Below are 22,140 nucleotides of genomic sequence, written 5' to 3'. Positions count from 1 at the left end.
CCCCTGAGCTGGTGCCTTCTTGTTGGCATCAGGGAGTTACTTTCCATCGACGTTTGAGCTGAGCAGTTCATTAATGTTCACGATATCTGTTTGGACACAGTCACAGGCTCCTAGGAGGTGTCCCTGAGAGGGAAAAGGCTGAACATGTGTACAGAGCAGCTCCATCACAGCCTGCAAGTCCTGCCACCAGACTTAGGCTTTTCACTTCCAGAGAGAGGATTCAGTTTGTGTATAGTCTTAATAAGGAGTTACTATTTGCCCATTAAAGAATTTTAAGTCTGAGGTTACTCTTTTCATTTTTCAATTTTTATTTTTTATTTGCCAGTGAAGAGAAGTTGTGCTCCTGTAGCCCGCAGACCTCTCGAATGTCTCAAAATCCCCATCTGTCATTAAAATGTAGTGCAAAAATTCTGATTTTATTTCATCTTCAGTGTTGCTCAGCATTTTAATTTGACCTATATGGTGTAATTCTCCTAAGTTTTCCCTAGACTTCCATGGCTCTGAATATTAGAGAAAAAAAATCAGTTAATGTAATCATATTTCATAAATTATTATATTTAATTACTTTAATATTACTCCTCTAAAGATCTTGTTGCTGTTTAACCTGCCTTCTTGCAGAACCCCAAGCCTGGGGCAGTGCAGGATGCCAAAGGCTGCTCTGGAGCATTTCTTCTCTGCTGGTGTTGGTCTTTCCTTGAACCCTTCTCCTTTCCAGCAGTTGTGCTGAGACAATCTCGTCTACAATTTCTTGCAATGCTTTATTTTAATATATCTTCCCTTGTCACTGCAGGACTGCATCCAGCCTCCTGGTAAGTGATATCTAAATCACTGCTGCAAGGAGAGGATGAAATATGGGCGCATGAGAGGGGAGGCAAGGGATATGACTGAGGAGGAAAAGTCACAGAGCAAGAAGAAATATGGACAGGGTGTGTAAAATGGGCCGTGTTCCTCAGAGCTGCTGTCACTGCTGTGGTTCAGGTGTGGTTCAGGACGTGTGTGTATGGACACAGATCTCTGCCTCTTGCTGTGGAATAACGAGAGGATCCCTTGGGAGAGTGTGGTTGTGCTGTGCATGTGCACGTACACAGCAACTCGGGTGCTTATTGCACACACAGTGGCACTCTGAAACCAGCTGGAAATCCACATTTGTTTGTGCTCAGCAACTGGCTTTTGCCAGCAGTGATATTCCTGCAGCCTGTACACAGCTGGAGCAGGCTCGTGAACACTTCACTGTGGGTGTGTTCATGGTGACTGCTCAGCCTGGTGCATTTGGATCTTTGAAAGCAGCAAAAAGGAGCAGCATGGATAGGTTGCCAGTTAGGATCATCTAGTCCAGCCCCTGATTTTGTGACTAGACTGTCACCAGCACATCAACTGCAGTCTAGGTTGAGTGTTAAATAAAACAAGTTTCTGTGACAAGCAGAGGTTTGCTCCATTGAGCCTGAGCCCAGGGCAGCACACAGTGTGGGACTCGGTGCAAGCACTTCACTGCTGCTGCAAGAGCACTCCTTGTGCTGTACTGAAGAGCATCCTGAGTATATTTTTGTTGCTTTCTGTATTCCCAGGGGACAGCTAACCCTAAACTCACTGTGGTGGTAGCAGCTTTCTCCTAAATTCAGGCTGGGTGTATCTGCTTGTGTTTGTTCCTGTGCCAACCTTGTCCCTGAGCCCAGGCAGCCTCCCTCCCTCCTCTCCTTCTCCTCTCCCATGTTTGCGGAGAATGGTTGTATCTCTGCTGCTCCATGTTCCATGAGGCTGAGCACACCAGCCCCTCTCTGGCTCCCCAGCCCTCTCAGCAGCCCTTTGCTGCCCAGTTTCTGGCCAAGTCCATCCCAGTCGAACATGGGTGACCAGACCCGAACAAAGTGCTCAGATAAGATCTTCTTGGGGCTCTGCACAATGGAAACTTCTGTGAAGCCCAGCCAAGGCATCTGCTGAGGGGTAAGAGTCTCATTCCTGCAGGATGAGACTTTCCTTTGAAATCCATGTTGCTGGTACCAATGTTCAGCTACCATAAGAGTTGCTTATTCGAAATTATGTTTATCTTTGGCTTTATGCATCTCAATACAAATTTGTTTTTTACAGTGGATTGGTGACACTTTACAGATCCAATTGAAATCAATGAAGAAACCGACATTTATCAGATCTCTGCAACCTTTCCACGTTGCTTTTTGTCAAGGAAATCTTTTCCCAGGACTGCACTTGAAACAGGAATGAGCCTTTTAAGTCTCACACCTCCTCAGGGATTGGCAAAAGTAGTTACTTTCCTGCTCTAAGTCTCCTTGAACCCATATTCCTGTGCTCTGTGTGCTGCCTCCCTGTACAGGCAGCCCTGTCAGCCTTCCACCAGGTTTAGATGCTTCAGTAACTCTCATGATTTCCTAAAAATGTTGTTTTCCTCAAAGCATAGAGATCCCCACTGGATCCACCATTGCAGGACATCCTTTTTAAGACAGACTGGGGGTGGGGGGAAAGCACCATCTGAGTGATGCAGGCCACAGAGGGGAATGGCAGCGGGTCAAGTCAGCGGTGACGTTGCCTCATATAAATCAAGAGAGGTGGCAGCTGGGTGTTGCTCACAAGCAGCAGAGGGATGGCTGCTTGTGGGCCAGGGAGGCTGAGTGGAAAAGGTGTGTCTGCTTGGCTGCAGCTTTTATATAAGGGCCACTGCTTTCATCTCAGCTGTGGGGAAAAAAAGGGACATCGCAGAGTCTCAAGGAGTCCAGAGGAGCCTGAGTGGAGCCAAGAGCCCGTCCCAGCTGGCTGCAGCTGAGTCAGGTAACACCCTCTGTGCACTGGTTGTGTGGTGGCAGGGTGACAGATGTGGTGGCAGGGTGACAGGTGCACTGGCAGGGTCCTCATTCTGGAAGTGCTTGACTGCTTTAGTTGGAGATTGTGCTGGACACCAAGCTCCTGATCACCTCCCTATGTCTGCCATTTCATAATTAAATTAATGTTAGAATTTATTAAGTTATAACTTCTAGCTAGCTCATTTTTATCACTTGTACTTTAGTTTATTGCTTTTGACAGGTAGAAGGAACAAGGATAACCCTCAGACACTTCCTTTGGCAAAGCCCCTCACCAAAACCCCTGTAACTGTGCATTGCAGGGATACAGAAATAACTTAAACATCAAGTCTGGCTCGTTTTGTGTGAACATTTTGGGCCAGTAACAAGGGATGAGGAAAGGGCTTTTATTGACCTGCACGTGGAGTCTGTCCATGTGTGTGGACATGAGGAAGGTCCTGTTGCTCTGGCCTTGAGCAGAGTCTCCTTTGGTCCGGATAAAGAGTAAAGGAGGGATCCCTTGCTTGACTTCTTTCCCCGTAGAGACACTGGGGTCACTTCTGAGAGTATTTTGCCTCACTGTCCCCTCTGACATCTCCCTTTCCAGCAGGGGAACCTTCTGGAGATGATGGTTTTGAAGCTTTTTGGAATCATCTTTTTCTGCGGCCTCCTCTCGCCCTCACAGGAAGTCTTGTCCGGCCTGTCCTGTGCCGTCAGCTCACGGGCGATGCAGAACGGTAACTACAAAAAGGCAGGGGTTGTGTTTGCTTTGAAAGCTCTGTGGGACTGTGATGGGGAGTAAAAATTCCTTAGTGTCTTCACCTTTATTTCATAATTCCTCAGGGCTGCAGACTTTGCTCAAAACCCCTGAGAACATCGCCAGATTCATGGGTCAGGGAAATCTCTGCTCCAGAACTGGGGCATGTTTCAGCACCAAGCAGCCACACAGAATTTCAGGGCTAAATCTGGGTTATTTCCTCTTTTTGTCTCAGTTTCTCATTTCCATATTGGAGCAGCTGATATTTGACAAACAGCTGCTGTGATGTAGCAGACATGATAATATTTGCAATGTTCAGGCTTGTTTCAAGTTGCTTCTACTAAAAAAACTCCAAAAACCAAAAGCAAAAATAAACAGGCAGAAATCAACAAACAAAACCCCTTTCACAAGGGGAAAATGAGTTATGAGTGGAAGCCCAGCCTCTGAGTGGGGTCGCTGGTGTTCCTGGCAGTGCACAAGCCAAACTGTGACATTCAAATTGGGAGTCTGGGATGCTTTCCACTGCTGCACCTCCTGTTTACTTCACCAAGGGCAGCTTTGGTTTAGTGCACCAAAGCTGTAAAATACCATCCCTGTGTGATTTGACTGTGTGGAGACAGCTGATGTCTCCCTGAGGAGTTTCGGGGAGTGGAGGGGTTTTGCTGTGCCAGGATGGATCTGCCTGAGTGGGGAGAGGTCACTGCTGCCCATGCTGGTCCTCACGCACTGATGTTTTCCAGTTCTCTCAGATGCCATAATTCATAATGGGCTCATCCACCAGCACCTGCAGGGTCTCGTGGTTCCCAACATCATGGGTGAAGGGGGTCAGCTGAACTCTCCCACCAGCATCACGGAGTAAGTGCTTTGCTGTGAGTGCACCTTCAGCATCAATTCTGAACAAGACGAGCTGAGCTGCCCTGGCATGGGTGGCCTGGGCTGTTATCCTTGTTTTATTGTGGTACTGAAATTCTGACCTGAATAATATTGTCTGTGTGGTAGCAGTGTGGGTGGCAAGGGACACTGCAGGTTATGGGTGCAGGTGCAGAATGACAGCTCTGGTGGTGCTGTTAATGCCTGACGGCACTGAGGGAGGGACAAGGGACCACAGAGGGAAAAAGCAGATGGCTCTCCAAAGTCAGCTTCCACCCCAATCTGGTTCTAGGCTGCCTTCTTTTAGTCAGCTGTCTCTTATCGTTTTGCCTTCAGCTGGACATGGCTGGAGTGCTGTGGGTGCTGTAGGTTCCTCCCTGGGTGCAGCTGCTCAGCTGCTGGAAGGTGTTTTTAATTTGTGCCAGCCTTTTCTGTTGTTCACAGCCTGCACCTCATCAAGGTCCAGGTGCCCAAGCTGTCGGTGGTGCTGCTGCCAGGGATCGGGGTCCAGCTGACCATCGGGGCAAAGCTGCAGCTCAGAGGCAACTGGTGAGTGGGGATTCAGGATGGATGTTGAGGGAAACCCCTATCCTGACGTATTTTGCATCTCTTAAGGATTTTGAGGTGTTTCTCACCTGTAATAAAGTCACAGAGCAAAACAGACACCAAAAGGTGGCTTGTGGCATGGGTAGTGGTCTGCAGGAGATGGAGGAGAAGTCTGTTTCTCCTGGCTTTGGTGAGTTTCTCTGGGTAGAGGCTGAGAGATGGAATCATCCTGTTTGCTTTTTTGCAGCTTGGTTGGCCTGCTCTCAGAACTCATTGATATCTTAGTGGAGGTGAACATTACTGCAAACATTAAATGCACGAATTTTGAATCTGGCACGTTCCAGGTTGTCACTGAAGACTGCCTCTGCATTCTTGGGGCTGTGAAGATCAAGGTCCTTTCTGGGTAAGTGCCTGTGGATTTATGTTTCCTGTTAATGTGCAATTCTCTCGTCTTTATCCCACAGTATGGACAGTCGGCCAGGACACAGATGTTGCTCAGCTGATACAGAGCCAGGCCTCAGGGATGGAATTTCTTTCCTGTTGCCAGTGCCAATTGCTTCAGTGGAATGAGGGTTAATTTGCCCTGTTTGCCTGTAGAAATTTTAAGATCTGAAGCATGAGGTTTGGTACATTTCCCAACACACTTTCTCTAGACTTAGCTAGAGAATTGATATTCCAAAGGGTAGGAGTAATAGGGCTGGGAGAATTCCAGGAAAACAGGACCATTACTTTCCCTGGTTGTGTACTCTGCCTTTGGCTGCTGTCCCAGGAGAATGCTGGGCATGTGGAGTTTCCCTCTGACTGCTGTGGTTGTGTGTAATTCCATGCAAATGTCCCATCTCTTGCTCAGTCTTATTAAATTCTTGACAGCAAGGATTTGCTGACTTCATGTATTGATGAACACAGCAGTAAAATGATCATGGGAAATATTTTATTCCATTGCTTTTGAATTACTCACTTTTCAAGTTCATCGAAATTCTCCTAATTAATTTTTGCATTATGCATTACATTTCAATGAGTGCAGCAGCTGCTTTGAAAAACCCTGTGTGAGTGAACAGAGGAACATGACTCACCTGCTCTGGGGGTCATGTTTTAATTTTTAGCAGGTATAAAGTGATGGTTTGCAGGAAGCAAACTCCTGGAGGGGGCAAGGGGAGTGTAGATATACGCAATTGGCTTCATGGCAGTTCCTCAGAAACATTTGTAGGCAGAATTTGGGCATAAATAACAGGTGCCCTATGAATTCCTGCTGTCTGTGTCTTGCCAACTCAACAGTCCAGAAATATATTGATTATCAGACAAAACTGCCTCTGTGCTGCTGCAGGCATTGCAAGTCCTGAGTGAGTTGTTCAGCAGCAATGTGGAAATGTCACACAGCAGATTTCTCCTCTTGTTATTCCAGATGCAAATTGTTTGTTCCCAGTAACTAACATGAAGATATTTCCTAACAGCTCCCTCTTCCCTTAACTACAGCACTGATTTAAATACTAGAGGGAGACACCAAACACAAGGTTAGACTGTGAGAGGCTCACTCATTTCATGCAGTGAAAGCTCCCTGAGAGCTGAAGGAAAAATTTCTTCACGGAAAGGGTTGTCAAGCATTGGAGCAAGCTGCCCAGGGGAGTGGTAGAGACACCATCCCTTGGCAGTGCTAAAAAAATGCAACTATGGCACTTGAGGACATGGTTTAGTGGTGAACATGGTGGTGGTGCAGAGTTGATGGTTGGACTTGACAATTTTAGATGTCTTTTCCAACCTTAATGATTCTGTAATTCTCAGCAATGAGCCCAATTCTCCCCTCGGGGTAAGTGGCTCTTTTGTATCTCCAGCCCGTGCTCTGGCGAGCATCAGCGGCAGCATTAGCCCTGAAGGGAAGACTGAGGGTGTAGGAGAATGTAAAATGAAGGCTGGAGATCTTTTTATCTCCTGTCCTGGAGCTTTGTTTGTGCTGATTTGGAGTTTTTTTCTTTCCTTTCCAGCTTACTCACCTTGTCAGTGAATGAGCTGGTGCTTCGCCAGCTGACAGCGACTCTGCCTGCTTTGGTACGGCTGAGGATTGTCCTCCTTTCACAGCTGAAACACAGAGATTTGGGAAAAACTGGTTATGAGTTATGAGTTCACAGCAAGCTGCACCATCTCTCTGTGCTGCTCTCCCACATCACTGGCATGTGTCATGGGGCTGCGGGGGGTCTGTGGGCAGCCTGGCAGCTCCACGGGACTGCTGCCTGTGGGGTGATGCCTCAGACGTTCCCCAGATCAAAACATTCCCCTGCAGTGTGGTCCCACAGCTCCAGGGATGCTCCACTGCCCCAAGTCTTTCACAGCATCCCAGCTGTGCCTAGTACCATGCAACTTTTTCCCTGGAGGGGAAAGGAGGGGGTCTGGACAGGCTGTGGGTGATGGTGATGAGGGGGATTGGACAGTCGCATTTCTGCTTTGTGTTGCAGCTCTGTCCTGTCGTCGATATCGTGATGAACCTGGTGAACATCCATCTCCTGAGCACTCTCAATGGTGCGTTGCTTGTGGAGGGCAAGGTGCTGCTTCCCCATGTTTCCCACAGTGGGAGCAAGTCCCATTTCCCATGTCAAGTCACTCAGTGCATCAATAGAAGTCCAACACTTCTGCAGGACTGTTGTTGAGCCTGGAATTCACACCCCAGCATTCCAAGAGAACTGCTCCCACCTTGGCCCCCCTTACCTCCTTATTCCATTTTTATCACCTTTGGATCTTTTTTACTGTCTTTGATGCTCTTTTTGTGCTGTATCCTAAAGGCAGATCCCACCAAGCTGAATTTGGGGATGTTCTAGCCTTTTGGAGTAGCAGCGAGCACCTCTCAGGCCTGAATGCTTGGACCTGTTTGAGGGTGTGGGGGCTGGTGGCCTTTAGGGACAGGGGAGGTTGTGTTGCTGCTGATTTCCTGGTGCTGTAACCATCCTTTCTCTGTGTGCAGCCGTGATCCCAGTTGGCACAGCAGGAACGATCCACTACCAGCTGGCCAGCATCCCCTACACCTCTGGCAAGTTCCTCGGGCTGGATTTAGATGTAAGTTAATGCTGGGCAGCAGGACCTTGGCAGCGTGGCTGTGTGTTGCCTTTCAGTGTGCTCACCTCATCCTGTGGGAGCTGCAGAATCTCACGAGGAGCTGGGCGAATGACTTGTCCTGAAATGCAAGCTCCTAAGTGCTTAGATCTTTATCCAAATCACCACTAAGCGACTGTGTGTGCTTTTCTTCTTCTGCTCTGTATGCCAACTTACCCTGAGTCTGCCTGAGGCTGTGTGTCTGTGAGTCCGGTGCTTTCCCAAAGCTCTGAGGAGAGGAGGGAGGGCTGTTCGGCTGGCACTGGCCCCGCACTCCTGTGAGGATCTGAACATGCCTCGCGGCTCTGAGGACTGATGTCTGTGTTACCTCTCTTTGCAGGGTGTGGTGAAGCAGGTGGGAGGCAGCACCATTCCCCACGACTCATCCCCCTCCGCTTTGCCTCCTCTGATGGACAGGCTCCTGCTCTTGGTGATGCGTCAGAGCTTCCTCAATGCAGTCCTGGCCCTCCTGCTCCAGCTGCCACCACAGACCTTCCCCTGCACGCCAGATGTTGTGAGTGCAGCAGGGCCTGTATTTTGTGCTGGAGCAAGTGACAAGGAACAGGCATCAGCCTGGCCTCAGGTCTGCCCAGGAAGGGCTGTTTGTGCGTGTCCCTGGGTGTGTGCATGTGTGTGCTCGCTGGCAGAGGATTGACCCCAGCACTGCCTCCTTCCTGCTCTTCTCAGAAAGCTGTAACAGTGCCTGCACTGCCCAGATGTGCTCTTGTCTGTAAGGACACTGCCAGGGACACCTGCTGGGACCAGCTGGGTAGTGGTTGTGCCATGGACTCCTGCAGGCGCTGCTCCATTTCAAGGAGTCTGCAAAATGCAACTGAGAAAAGGCGCTGCACATCTGCAGTGCTGTTCCCTGGGTGTTTGCATCTCCTGTGCCTCTCTACTTCCAATGGGAAATGTTAGGGGTCCACACACTGGCAGGTGTTGAAAGCCTCTGGGGGACATCACCTTCCATGGCTGGGTACTATCACCTTAACAACTACCTGGAATCACCCAGACAGCTGGGAAACAATGGAGAGGGTGGGAGGCTCAGGGTGCTGTGTAATGGGGGGCCTCTGGAAGGATGGGAGTTGTTGAAATCAGCTCAAGGGCTCAATGGGGCTGCTGGTGCTTCTGTCCCCACAGTTCTCCAGTGCCAGCCGCCTGCAAGAAGCCGTGTGGACCATTGCTCCTGCTGGGGTGAGGAACTTGTTCTGGCACAAGGGTTTGTGTAAACCTCTCCAGAAGACACCTGGATGTGCCATCATGCCCCTGCTAAAGGTCCCCAGTCTTCTGCTCCCCTCCTCTTGCACCAGCAGGTCTGAGCCTGTCCTGCTGCCTGACCAGCTGATGGGAGTGGGTGTAGGGGCTGGGGGTTTGCACAGCCCCTGCCCAGTGCCCACTCTCCTGTGTGCCATTGGCTGTTCCAACCTTCTCCTGCTCCCTGAACAGGGGAAAGTCATCTCCTACAGCTTGTAGCCATTGACATAGAAAGCTGATAAATATCCCCTGTTTCCTTGTCTGGTATCTCCCATTTCTTGGGCACCCTCTGGCACCCACAGCCCCCTCTGTGTCCACCTCTCCTTCCTCAGGCCCCTATGCCCTCAGCATGGAGAGCTGATCCGTGCTGCTGGACCTGTTTGCTCTGTAAATTTGGCTTGTCCAAGGTGTGTGTCACCTTGGGGAGGCCCTGTGGAGCTATGGGGCTGTGAGAGTGCGCCTGAGGAATGCCAGTCCCCTGCCTGGCTGGTGTGTGGGGTGCCAGCAGCCACCTCCATGTGTCCCCAATTCCCACAGTGCTCCACCTGCCGTGGGACCAGTCCTCTGAGCATCAAACTGACGTTGAGAGGGAACCCACTCATCCTCTTGGAAGAAAACAAAGCCAGCGTCAAGCTTTCAGTCCTGATTCAGCTGTTCAGTAACCACTTAGATGGATCCATCCTCAACTTCCTGCTGCTGAAGGCTGTAAGTGTGGATGGAGTTTTCTCCAGGGGAACAGCGTGCAGCCAGCTGGGTGAGTGGTGGCTGGGATGGGGATGTTTCTGTGTGCTGAGCCTCTCCCTCTCTGCTTGCAGGACCTTGCTCTGAACGTCCGCGTGTCGATTGTTGGGGGCAGGCTGGTGCTGCAGCTGGCCCTGGGCAGGTGAGCTGTCCCCTCATACAGCTGAGGACATTCTCTGTGCTGCAATGTTGGCTCTGGGGCCCCTGACTTGAAATGTTTTCCATGTCTGTAAACCAGGCATTTCATCTCCTGAGTGTGAGAATTTCATACCTGACTGATGGCATGAGGTGGATGGGGTAGTTCAGGAAGGATTGCAGCAGTTGGGAAGTTTTAAGAGGCTGGGGGAAAAGAGTGCCAGTTTTATAACAAGGAGGAATGAGGTAACCTGAATAATTTTAAGACCGTCAGCTTGACTTTGATCCTGGGCAGTGGTTCGAAATGCCTGATATTGGACATGAATGATAAAGCAGTAAAGGAAAGTGCTGTCATTAATGCCAGTCAAGGTATGATTAAAGATTGGAGAGCATTCCTTATAGCAGGAGGTTTGAGGATTTTGGGCCATTTAGCTTGTCAAAGAGCTGGATTTAGAAGCAAAATTGGCATAGCTTGTATGCAGCGATATAGGGAATAGAAATGCGTCAAAAGGCTTTTAATTCAATAGACAAGGGTATAACAAGATTCAATAGAAGTAGAAAAGAGAAATTGAACGTGGAAATAAAGCATCCATTTCAGATATGGATAGTCGTGTGATTGCAGTGATAGGATGAGGAGCTGTAGCAAATTCACCAGGTCCTTAAATCCAGACTGGGTGCTTTTACATAGAATCACAGAATGGTTTGGGTTGGAAGGGATCTTAGAGATCATCCAGTTCCAGCCCCGCTGCCACAGGGTTCCAGAAGCTCTGGTCTCAGCTGAGGAGAGCTGCCTCCTTCCTGAGAGTGAATAATCTGGGCAGGGAGAGGGAAGGCACAACCAGGAGCTCTGTGTGCCCTGCTGCAGTGCTGCGTTGTTGACAAGCAAATTAAAATTAGGTTAAGCTAATTCCTGCTCTGTTTTCTCTCTTGCAAGTGTGCCAGTCCCTGGCTTTTGTGTTACAATGCAGGTGTCCCTTTGTGGGTGATGCCTCACAGGGGTCCCTTCCCATGGGCTTGGAGGTGGCCAGGGTCTGGCTGTGAGCTCTGGCTGGTGCCTTGTGTCTGACCTGCAGTTTGCCCTCCTTTCCCTGCAGCACTTCCCTCTCCTTGGAGTCTTCTGATGTTGGCATCAGTAATGTAAGTCTCTAACACCAGTCTGGGCTTTACTGGGCAGGGAGAGCAGCCAAGAGTGATGCCCTGTGGCTCTTGGGGAGGGAGGGATGGAGCCAGGCAGTGGTGTGGGATGCTGTGATGGATTACCCCTGCCAATGGTCAGAGCTGTTACCTGCTCTGTGGTGTAGGTTGTAGCAATTCCTCTGTTGCTGTTTTTTTTTTTTTTTCCCTTCTGCCATTTCTAATAAAGCAAATGTAAAGCTGAAATCTGTTTGTTTATTCACCTCTGCTTGGGCAAAGCTCACATTGAGCTGCAGCAGGAGCATCACAAGGCAGAAGTTTGTCTAAAGGAAGGACTGAATACAAATTGAAGAAGAAAAGTAGATTCACTTTAAAGAGAAGAGGGACTGTTTGTTCTTTTGCTGTGTCAGTGGGCAGCAATTTTCAGTCCCAAGGGTCCTGCTTGCTGCTGTCATGGGCCAGGCAGCATTACTCATGTGGTTGTTCCTTCCCTGATTCAGATCTCCGTCCTGAAGCCCCACTGCAGCAGTTTGCTTGTGGAAAAATTCCTGCCTGTGATCAATGGTAAGGTGACCAGGATGGCTGTAATTTTGGGAGCACTTCGAGTTCTGGACAAGGAGGGGAGAGGGGGTCTCATGTGTGTGTTTGGAAGATGTATTAGGAGTGAAGGAGCCATTAAACCCCTGAAATCCCCATTTTGATGATGTAGCTAAAAGTCCAACCTTATATTTGCCCCATACCACCCCAGCACCAGTTCTGGCAACAGGCAGTGATGGAGAACCCAAGGAAAGCCAAGCACACAGTGATGGCCCCAGGAAGCTCTGCTCCTGTGTCCTCCCTGGAGCAGCTCTGTGGCAGGGTGTGAGCTGGCTCAGCACGTAAGGACCTGTCTGTCCCCTGCAGGTGCCCTGGGCATCGGGATCCCGCTGCCAAAGGTGCTGCGCATTCCCTTAGTGAATGTGGATTTTCGGATAAAAACGGTGAGTGCTCGGGTGGGCTGTTCCCTCCTGTAGGGCACCAGGGCTGTTTACAGGACCCTGCCAGTGGTGGCTGTGTGTGCAAGAGCTGTAGATTTTAATCCCTGAAAGACCAAAAGGGCTGCTCTATCTGACCTCCCTCAGGTCAGGGAATGCTGCCTGAGGATGTGATGCCCACACATGGTGTGGACCCAAGTGCATCATGAGCAGTGCTCAGGCCCTGGGGTAGGTCCCAGCTCCTTGTCCGGGCCCTCTTTTCTTTCTGGAGAACTCAGTGGGAGCAGCTCTGATGTGGATCCAGGGATTCAGGCAAGCCCTCTCCAGTGGCACCATTCAAAGTGTCTTGAACTGCCCCGAGTTCCAGCCATGTTCACCCTGGAGGTGTCCGGAGGAACTGGGATATTGCCCAACACTTCCCACAGGGTTCTGTGCCTTCCTTATTACAAACTGGACATGAGGACTTTTGCAGGAGAGTTCTCTCTTTGCTGTGTGTTGTGAACCAGCAACCCTCGACAGGAGATAATTGTTTGTGTTTCTCCCTGCTCTCCTTCAGGGCCTGATGGTGTTTCTGGTGTGAGCTGTGGAGCCTAAGGCACAGAAGGGGCTGTGGGGTAGAGAGAGGAAGAGAGCAGCGAGGATGGAATGCCAGGACCAGCATTATCTGCTTTTTTCCCCCTAAACTTGATTCAAGATTCTTGATAATATTTAAGACACTTTAAAGTGAATTGGCTCGTGTGAGTATGGTTTGACACTTGTGTAAGCCAAACCTGACCATCAGCTCTGTGTACAAATATTTATTTAGAGAAGTTGGTGTGATTTTGGGGTCACAGTTACAGCAGTTGCATGTGGTGCTGCAGTGGAATTGGGAAATTTTTTCTGAGGTGAAACTCCTCCGGATAGAATGAAAAAGTGAAGTTGTTGCATGTGGCTTTTGAAGTGAATCTCCCCATCCTTGTCCAGGAGGTGTGAGGTGCTGAGCGGGAGCTCAGAATACATTTGCCATGTAACTCTTTTAATAAACGTTCCTACTTTTTTAGTGCTTGGAATGAGCTTCTGGTTTCTGATGCTTCTCAGGGAGAGCTTCTGTCCTGCCTCCACTCTGGGATCTTGTTCCTTTGTGACAATCGATATTTTGGGTTTGGGTTTGAAAACTCTTCCCATGAACTTCCTGAGAAACAAAATTGAATTTTCAGTGGCTCCTCCTGGCCTGATAACCTGCTGACCAAATGCTAATCCACAAGCAGAAATCAAAATTAAATCGAATTTCCAAAGGTCATGAAGCATTTCCTAATGGAATCTGGAGGGAAAACTTCCTTCCCAGAGGACTGAGAGGTCTCATAGCTCTGGAGAACACCCATCTGCCTGCCAGAGCCACGTCTGCTTAGGCTGATGTCACAGCCTGTTGGTCTCTGCATGTTACAGTGACAAGAATCCCAGTATTTTGGATTTTAAGAGGCCTGAATTATTCTGGGTTAAAAAAATACGAATCTCAGGTTTTAAATGGCCTCTCCAATATCTGTTTTTCTCAGCACTGAACTTTATTATGAGCATGTTTTTTACTCCTTGTGTCCCCAGAGATTGTGGTGGTCTGGCACCGACCAGGTGAGGGATGGGACAATATTCCACTCTGCATTTCTGCCTGAAGGTAGGAATAGTTCAGCATCTGCAGGGCCCAAACCTGTGGCTGGTGCATGAGCTCCCAGCATCACTGTGAGATGCTGCAGAGGAATCACTGAACACAGCAGAGAAGGTGCTGGACTCATTGGGGTCCCTCTTTGTGTGAACTGGCCAGAGCTCACCTGAGCTGTGCCAAACACAAACCTGGTGTCACACACTGTCACCACATGGACTGACCCGCCTCGTGTCCAGCAGAAGGGCTTTGGGTCAGTTGAAGTCCATGGTGACATTGAAGGTGGGTGTCCTGGTGAGTATAAACAGCTCCTTTGGTTCCCAGCATGGTGCAGGATGATGCTGCCTGTGGGACTGTGTTCCCCAAGACTGTTCAGCTGCTGGTGACATGGGCCTTGCCCTGTCCCTGGGCAGAAGTGATGCTCCTGCGTGGTGACAGGGTGCCACACTGAAGCAGCAGGCTGGGTACAGCCCCATCGCCAGGTGAACCCCCGTGAACTGAGGTGCCAACGAGGGTGAACACTGTGGAGCACTGGAACCTGCTCAGGAGCCAGGAGCAGGGAGCTCAGATCCCACTGCTCATGTTCCCTGACACCAGCATGCCCACGCACCCTGTTACCTGCAGGACAGGATGAGTGGCCCCAGCAACCTGTGCTGGCAGCTGCTTTGTGCCACTTCAGGGCTCCTGCACTGTGGGGACTTGATGTCTCCATCCATCCTTTTGCCCACAGGCTGGCAGAACAGGCTGTGTTGATACAAGGTTTTGTTCTGGTTCCTTAGTAAACACCTTCTGGATAGTAAGTAAAGTTTAGGCCCTCTTTTCGTTCCCATTTGGCCATCGCTTCTGTGTGTATTCTGCTCTGCTGGGAGGCATTCATTTCTCTGGCACATTATAGAAGGCTCTGTGATCTGGCACTGTCTCAGGCCTCTGCTTGTCTTGAGAAAGAAAACAGTGTGACGAGAGCATGTGATGAGAGTTTGCTGCTGCATGGAGCACTGGCACAGCTGCGAGCCCAGGGTCACAGAAGATGGAAAAGCCATCTTGTGCCCCTGGAAAAGGGTAATCCTCTTGGGATCTGTCCTCCATCATGCTGCTCATCACATGGGACTGAGGGGAAGCGGTAGAGGAGCCTTTTCCAAAGGAAAGGGCAGCATCTCAGTATTACTTGACACTTCTTCAACATGTACATCTAAATTTCTAGTGGCTTCAGGAGCATATCCAGAGCAGGAAACTGCAATCCAGAACTCATAAGAGCTGGGACAATCCTGTTCAGGAAAGTTTCTTTAACACTGGTACCCTGACAGGCTGGAAAATCTTGAGCTGGATGAGCAGCAGGAGGGCTTGCCAGGGACTGGCTGTGCTCCTGGCTGCACGTGGGACTTGGAGCTCTCTGGCTCTTGCTCCAGTGATGCCCCTGGCAAAAGCTGCATCCCTCTGCTCTTTCATGGGGGCTGCAGAAGGGGCTTGCTCCCCCTGCTCCAGGGTTTGAACAACCTGCCTGGTGCCTGCTGCTTCATGTGCCGGTGGTGAGGGAAGCTGGGTGTCACCAGACAGCTCTTCCCGCAGGACTGCCCAGGAAAGTGCTGGGTTTTGTGCATGTCAAAGGGGCTAATGCAAACATTTTTTCAGCATTCCTTTTCCCTGGCTGTGCTGGGGGTCTCAGTAAATGGGGTGACTGGAGTGAGAAGCAGAAGACCCTCATTCTCCAGCATGAGCCAGCTCTGCTCTAAGCCTGTGGCTATTCCCAGGTGGGGCTGGCAGCTGAGGGTGCAGCTCCTGAGACTCCAGCCCTGTGCTGGAGAGGCAGAGTCATGCAGTGAAGCTTGAAGCCAGAATATTCCCTGTCAAAGAAATGCATCTTTTTACTACGGTAACTTATTCCTTTTGGGAAACTGGTTTAACATATATTAGTCAAAGAATAATGGTTGCAGCTCTACCAGGAAACTTTTATTAGGAGCTGTTCCTGCTATGGCCAACCTCAGGCATTAACATCATTAGTCAGGTCCCCACTCTGGGCACATAAACATTCAGGGTTCTTTACTCCTTGCAGTAAATCAACCTGGCTTATTTGTTTGCTTTCCTGTTTCTGAGCCTTTGAAATACAAGGTTTTGAAGTGTTTTTCAGAAGCTTCAGAGGCCAGAAATGATGGGTGTAGTTGTAGCAAGTGAAAGCAGATGTGGATGTAATTAATAAGGTTTCATGGCTGGGGTGTTACGTGAGGCATCACCGTGGGAGAGCTGAGGCAGGAGCTGCATGATCAGGGATGAGGATGCTCCTCCCGGGCATCAGCAAAGCCCCGTGTTCACCCTGGCTGGGGTAGATGCAGCAGCACCCAGTGATTGAGTGACTGGGGCAGCTTTTGGAGCTCTGTTACCACCCACCCTTCCCTTTTGGATGCCTGAGTCTGTTGTGGGTGTTTTATCCCCCTTTTACATTCCTGAACAACTGGGAAATGTGTTTGATCAGTAGGAAAGAGCATCCCAATGCCAGTGACCACAGCGCCGGCGCAATCACCTCTCATTCAGCATTTTCTCTGTGATGAGCTTTCTCAGAAGCAAAGTGTTGAAAATATAACTGCCTTCAGGTCTAAAATTAGAAACCATTCTGCAGACTGATTTCCTCCCCCTCCTCCTCTTTCTGACCCAGGAAACACACCAGCTGTAATGTTCCCATAGTAACACGAGACATGGAGGAAAAGCAGATGAAAGATCTCTCGTTGTAGGGGTTGTGTCGTTCTGCAGAGGCACGAGTCTGTTTTGCATCCTTGTAAATGAGTGGAATTGATTAAATGTAGGGTCTGGACATGATGGGCAAAATTAATCTGTTTCTAGATACAAATTGTTGAGGGGGGAAAAATGTCAATAGTCACACCAGCAAATGCGGAATTAAAGAGAAATGTTTAATTAAAACGTGGAACGTTGTTACAATCCATCCTCTGTACAACAAAACTACCAGGAGCAGGGCTGGAAGAGAAAGGTGCTAGTGCAACACCATTATTATCCAGAATATAAAACCATGATGTTTTAGTAAGGCAAGAGAGAAGATCTTCAACGTTTCAAGCAGTGACAAACCACAGAGCGAGATGTGAGAGTCAGCGGAATGATTTTGCCACTGTTTTACCCCAGACACTGGATTTCACTCCCGGGTGCTCGCCTCTCCAGTCTTTGCCTCTAGCTGGAGGTTGCAGGGGATCAAGACATAGTCCTGAGCAAGGAAGGGAGGAAGGAGGACTGAGCATGGTGCCTGTGTGGCTCCATCAGCCCACACGGGGCTTCACCACCCCCCACAGCCCTTTGGACACAACCACTGCCTGTGTCCATGGGGCTGAAGAGAAGCTGGGCCTATTTAAGGCAACAGAACTTGGTTCTGCAGGTTACCAGGGCTGGATGATCAGGCTCTGATTCATTCTGATGCTGGGAGGTTAGCATTGCTCCCAGGCTTCCTTTAAATCAAGCACAGCAGGGAGCAATTTAAATGTCTTATTTCTTACCTTGTGAATTGTGATGTTGACATCGGTGTAAGTGAAACTGGTGATATGGGGCAGGAAAACACCTTGTCTCAGGACCACTGAGAAAAAGAAAGAGGGGAAGTTGCCGGCTGGGTGCTGTCTGGGTCCATGTTGATCATCCCACATGGCAGCACCCGCAGAGCTCCCATCTCCTCACCGTTTATCTGGGCTGGCACCTCCTCACGGACTGTGGGCAGGAACAACTCCTCCAGCAAGGCAGCCTGTGGGGGAAAGTCAGGGTGAATGCATGGTGTGGGGCTAAAGCATGAGGAGAGGGGTAGAGACCCGTGAGAGGGTCCTGATGCTTACTGCACCTCTTCCCATCCCACAAGGACCCAACTGTCCCTTCCACCAGATGCAGCAAGCACCCAAAGTCAGTATTTCCATATTTCCCTGCTGGCACCCACTGCCCAGGATGGCTGGGGCAGCTGAGGGGGACCAGGCTCCTAGAGGATGGTACCAGGAGTGGCCACAGCTGGAGGTACCTACCAGCACAGGACCCACGTCAGAGGCAGCCAGGCTGAGCTCGATATCCCTGGAAAACAAAGAGCAGCAGAGGAGCTGCTGGTGCTGAGCTGTATTTAGCAGTTTCTCCTGTTTCCCCAAACTCCCTGTCTGGACTCAAGGCCTTTGTGGGAGTGTGGAAGCTGCAGTTCCCACTTTTCTCCCTACTCGTGTTTGTGGAATTTCACTGTCTCCCTGGGAAGAAGCTACCTCTGCAATGCCCAAACTCTAAAAGCTAAAAACCTCCCCAGACCACTTTGCCTGTCCTTTCCCTGCTGGGACTGGGACGTGTCCCCTTCAGGCTCCCGCAGCTGGGCTCATTACTCTATGGCTGCCACAGAGATGATCATCCTCGTGTCGGCAACGCTGAAGTGGAGCCTGGCAGTCACATCCTGTGAGGGGAACAGAGGGCAGGATCAGTGAGGAATTGGCCCCACTTCAGCTTTGAAGAGTGGGGTATGATGAACCCATCCATGTGCTGCCTCCTGCAAAGTGCTCCCTGCATCCTGCACAATGCCACGTGGGCAAACACTGCTGGAGACTGGGAGCACTGTGATGGAAAAAGGCTGAATCAGCCCCTGCAGTGGGGCCAGGGCTCAGAGCAAGGGGCAGTGCCCGTGGGCAGCATGGACACACTTGCAGCACACGCTTCCCAAGCTCGGCGTGCTTCCACACTCACCACATTCACACTCAGGAAGCTCTGGAAAAGGGATGATCCTGCTCCAATCTGGGCAGTAAGGAAAAGCTTCACGATTGCTTTGTCTTCCTCCAGTGCCACGTGAGGTGAACTCCGGGTCACAGCTTGAAGCACCACTGGTAGGTCCTCTTGGAAGAGGGAGCCCATCTGCCAAGGGAGCGGGGTTGTTTCTGGGCATGGCAGCCATCCCTGCACCCCCAGGGTGGGAGGTGGGCAGGTGGGGAACACTGCCTGAGCTGGGGCTGTGCTTCTTGGGGTCACAGCCACAGCAACACACCTGAGTGATCCTCTCAGCCAAGGTGGCAGTGGTCAGCGAGCTCTGAAACACCAAGCACAGCTCATGATCAGACCAAGGGTTGCCCAGGGCTGCTGCTCCAGGGCTCATGTCCAGCGTGGCCATGCAGCCCCTCTGAAGAGCACCATCCCACCCCTGGGTATGTGCAGAAGCCCTCCTCACACCAGCCCATGCCAGAAACAGTGTGCAGGTGACTCCTCACGGCAAATTCTCCATGCACCATTAGACCAGGAATATTTTTAAGAGCTTGGGGCTGAGGGGCTGTGACTCCTGTAGGTGCTTGGACACACTCTCATTTCTGTGCAGGGCATGCGGCTCCTCCAAGTCATTTCTGGGGCAGGGCTGTCCCTCCAAGTGTGTATCTCCCACTCCTTTCTTCCTGCCTTGTTCCACTCACCAGGAGGCTCACATTGAGGGCTCCAGACTCTTCCAATGCAGAGAATAAGCTGGTGTAGAAGTGCTCAGAGAAAGCCAAGATGAGGTGGGAAGGACTGGAGCTCACTGGCTCGGGCATGCTGAAAGGCACAGGGCTGACTGGCAGGGGGATCACCGTCCCTGCCACTTGGAAAGTTGTCTGCAGGGACACAGGCAAGGAGAAAAGGAGTTTCAGGTGTCTCAGTAGCACTGCAAGGAAGCAGCTCTTCCAAGAACTGGAGCTGGGCTGTGAGAGATGAAAAGTAAGGACTTACTTGCAAAGAGATGATAATTCCCTGTTCAGAGTACATGGGGGCAGCCAGGGGCAGGTACTGGACCTGGCAGCTCGGTGTGATGGGGAATGGAGCTGCAAATGGAGCAGAGGGATGCTCAGTAAGAGGAGGGAAGCAGTGACAGGGTATTGGCTCCAGGAAGTGTCTGGGTTTCCTGAGTGAAAAAGACAGGGAAAGAGCTGGGCAGAGGGAGCAAGTCCCCAGGGAGATGATGGCAGCAGAGCCTCTGCTGCTGCAGGGTAGGAATTTATCCCACCTCATTAACCTGCTCCAAAATGGTCCTTGAAACCCTCAGTCCATAATGAGACTGAAAGCCAACTGCCCACCTGCCAGAGACATCAGCCGTTCATTTGGAAAGAGCAGCAGTTTGGAGACTTCCAGGCAAATCTATGGAATACAGAACAAAAAGAGAGGTGATAGATGAACACGGGGGTTTGCTGGCATTGAGTTTCCCTGGAATGCCTCTGAGGTGGGTGTTGCCATCTGCTGACAGCAGGAGCCAGGGGATGGTGGCAGTGTCCAGTGAGCACAGAGCTGTGGGGGAATAGCACCATAAAGTGCTCTAATTCTTACAGGCCTGTACAGCGCTGTCTCATGCCTTTACAAACTTTATCTTACTTTTTCAACGTTGATTTGCTTGTCCACGTCCGATCCTGAGGACTTGCTGGGTGAAAACAACAGAACAGAAGTTAGGAGAGAACCAGATCAGCCAAAGGTGGGTGAGTGTCTTTTATCTGACCCAAAAGGCATCCAGAGACAGAATTACCATTGTTTTCTATCATCTGTTAAGCTATGATTACTCTTCAGAATCCCAAACCACCAGAGAATTGCCACTGGACTTGCATTAAAAGCATTCCAGCTGCACAACTCTAAAAGTACTGCTCCTTTGTGACAGACTGAAACTCTCTTAAAATGGGGAAACCACCCCAAAAGTAGAGGAAAGTTCCTCCCATGAAGGTAACGTTTTAGTGTTGAGCTTTGAGGGCGGTGAGCACGTCTCAATCCAATCACCTTCCAGCCTAGAAACACTTGTGCCTCAGTTTCTTCTTTCAGCTGTTACCCAAATCCCACAAGGAGGAAAACTGCGGGGCTGACCTGTCCTCAGTGACCCCCTCAGTGCTCTGCACCTCCTCCAGGGTGGGTTTGCAGTCAGAGGTCACCAACTCCAGGTTTCCTTCGGGGTTCATGTCCACATGGAGGTCTGCCAGGATGGACAGTCTCATCTCCTTGGTGGTTGAGCTGTGATGGGGAGGAGAGGAAGAGGCTGGAGCTGAGGAGTGCTCCTGGCCACACTCCCCCCAGGCTGTCCTTGCTCCTGGAGGTGCTTTGTCACTCCAGCCTTGAGCTTGGGCTGGTTCCATCCCTGCAGCCCCAGCACTCACAGGGCAGATGTGGTGCCAAGGTCCACCTCGATGCTCAGCCGCATCCCGGTGTCAGGGATCAGGGTCAGGGAAAACTTGTCAACTTTGACAGAGATAATTTGGTTCCTGCTGGAGCAGAAAGGAAGGTGTTGGGAGACCAACACAGACTGATACGCAGTCCCTGAGAACCCCCAAAAGTTCACAAGAACTGCACAGATAAAATCCACACCCTGAGGGCAGCATGGGTTCTGCTACCCTTGGACCTCAAAGAAGGAGCCAGGAGCTCATTTCTAAACCTCCTGGTCTCCAGGAGGATTTTTCCCTCACTGGTGAAGTGCCTTTTGTGACAATATTCAAACACCAGTGTGAACCAGGGATATGGCAGCAAGCCTGGGCAAGAGAGGGCAACTCACCTGCTTGGGGAGATGGGAGACGGGTCTGGGGCTGGCGGGGCCATGAAGTCGTGCCTGAGGACTGACTCTGCATGTGGCTTTGAAACTTCAGCAACTGCAAAACAGGGCAGATGTTTTATGGGAGCCTCTGGGGCTTGTGTCCTGATGGACAGACTGAAACCCATTTGCATCCCTTACTAACCCCCTGCTGCTAGCAACAGGCAGGGAGTAAAGCAGGTGAGCTGAGTAGTGGCACAGGATTCTGGTGCCAGCATTTGGTGTTTCACCACTGGAGTGGAAGATGTCCCTGCCTCCCCTCCCTGCTACTGGCGTGGGAGATGTGGGTCTGCACTTACGGTATCTCAGTCCAGAGGGGGTGAGGATGCCGCCACAGTCGGGTGACCTGGTGTTGTGAGCTGGGACCAGGAGGCTCAGGAAGATGCTCAGGGTGCAGAGCATTGCCATGCCAGCGCCTGGAGGAGGAGGAGGAGGAGAAAGAAGAGGAAGAGGAGGAGGAAGAGGGCATCCACACCAGCCTGGTCAGAACAGCATGGCCCTTGCCTGGCCACTGAGGCACAGAGCCACAGATCTGCTCCTTGCCTGAGGCTGTGGTGGGGAGCTTGTCAGCTTTGGTGCAGTAACGACCCACAGCTCTCATGTGGTGTCTTAAAAGCACTGACAGAAGGCTCAGCCTTGAAGAGCCTCTGCAATCCTGTGAGCTAGAACAGTGCCTGCAGCAATATCTCACTTGCTGAGGAGCACAGAAT

The 22,140-nt window shown here is 50.6% G+C and overlaps 2 protein-coding genes across 2 annotated transcripts; one reads left to right on the top strand and one right to left on the bottom strand.

The window, feature by feature from the left end:
- The first annotated feature begins 1,795 nt into the window (after positions 1 to 1,795).
- LOC309579326 (BPI fold-containing family B member 4-like) lies at positions 1,796 to 13,156 on the top strand. Its single transcript, XM_082292579.1, has 16 exons — positions 1,796 to 2,778; positions 3,394 to 3,523; positions 4,284 to 4,398; positions 4,858 to 4,962; positions 5,207 to 5,362; positions 6,939 to 7,002; positions 7,407 to 7,470; positions 7,910 to 8,001; positions 8,378 to 8,551; positions 9,178 to 9,231; positions 9,829 to 9,996; positions 10,107 to 10,174; positions 11,262 to 11,304; positions 11,802 to 11,865; positions 12,205 to 12,281; positions 12,832 to 13,156. The coding sequence occupies exons 2-16, from the start codon at positions 3,412 to 3,414 to the stop codon at positions 12,853 to 12,855; spliced, it is 1,380 nt and encodes a 459-aa protein (XP_082148705.1). The 5' UTR covers positions 1,796 to 2,778; positions 3,394 to 3,411; the 3' UTR covers positions 12,856 to 13,156.
- Positions 13,157 to 17,044: 3,888 nt separating this feature from the next.
- On the bottom strand, positions 17,045 to 21,838 carry LOC309579574 (protein TENP-like; the record flags this gene model as incomplete). The annotated part of the gene is made up of 15 exons (XM_082292980.1): positions 17,045 to 17,113; positions 17,400 to 17,476; positions 17,575 to 17,638; positions 17,907 to 17,952; positions 18,246 to 18,313; positions 18,601 to 18,765; positions 18,896 to 18,937; positions 19,311 to 19,487; positions 19,603 to 19,694; positions 19,947 to 20,007; positions 20,239 to 20,284; positions 20,716 to 20,859; positions 21,003 to 21,110; positions 21,395 to 21,488; positions 21,730 to 21,838. The coding sequence occupies 15 exons, from the start codon at positions 21,836 to 21,838 to the stop codon at positions 17,045 to 17,047; spliced, it is 1,362 nt and encodes a 453-aa protein (XP_082149106.1).
- Positions 21,839 to 22,140: the final 302 nt, after the last annotated feature.

Source organism: Coloeus monedula (assembly GCF_965178545.1).
Source record: "Coloeus monedula genome assembly, chromosome: 17".
Taxonomy (NCBI): domain Eukaryota; kingdom Metazoa; phylum Chordata; class Aves; order Passeriformes; family Corvidae; genus Coloeus; species Coloeus monedula.
This window is presented reverse-complemented; position numbering and strand designations above follow the sequence as displayed.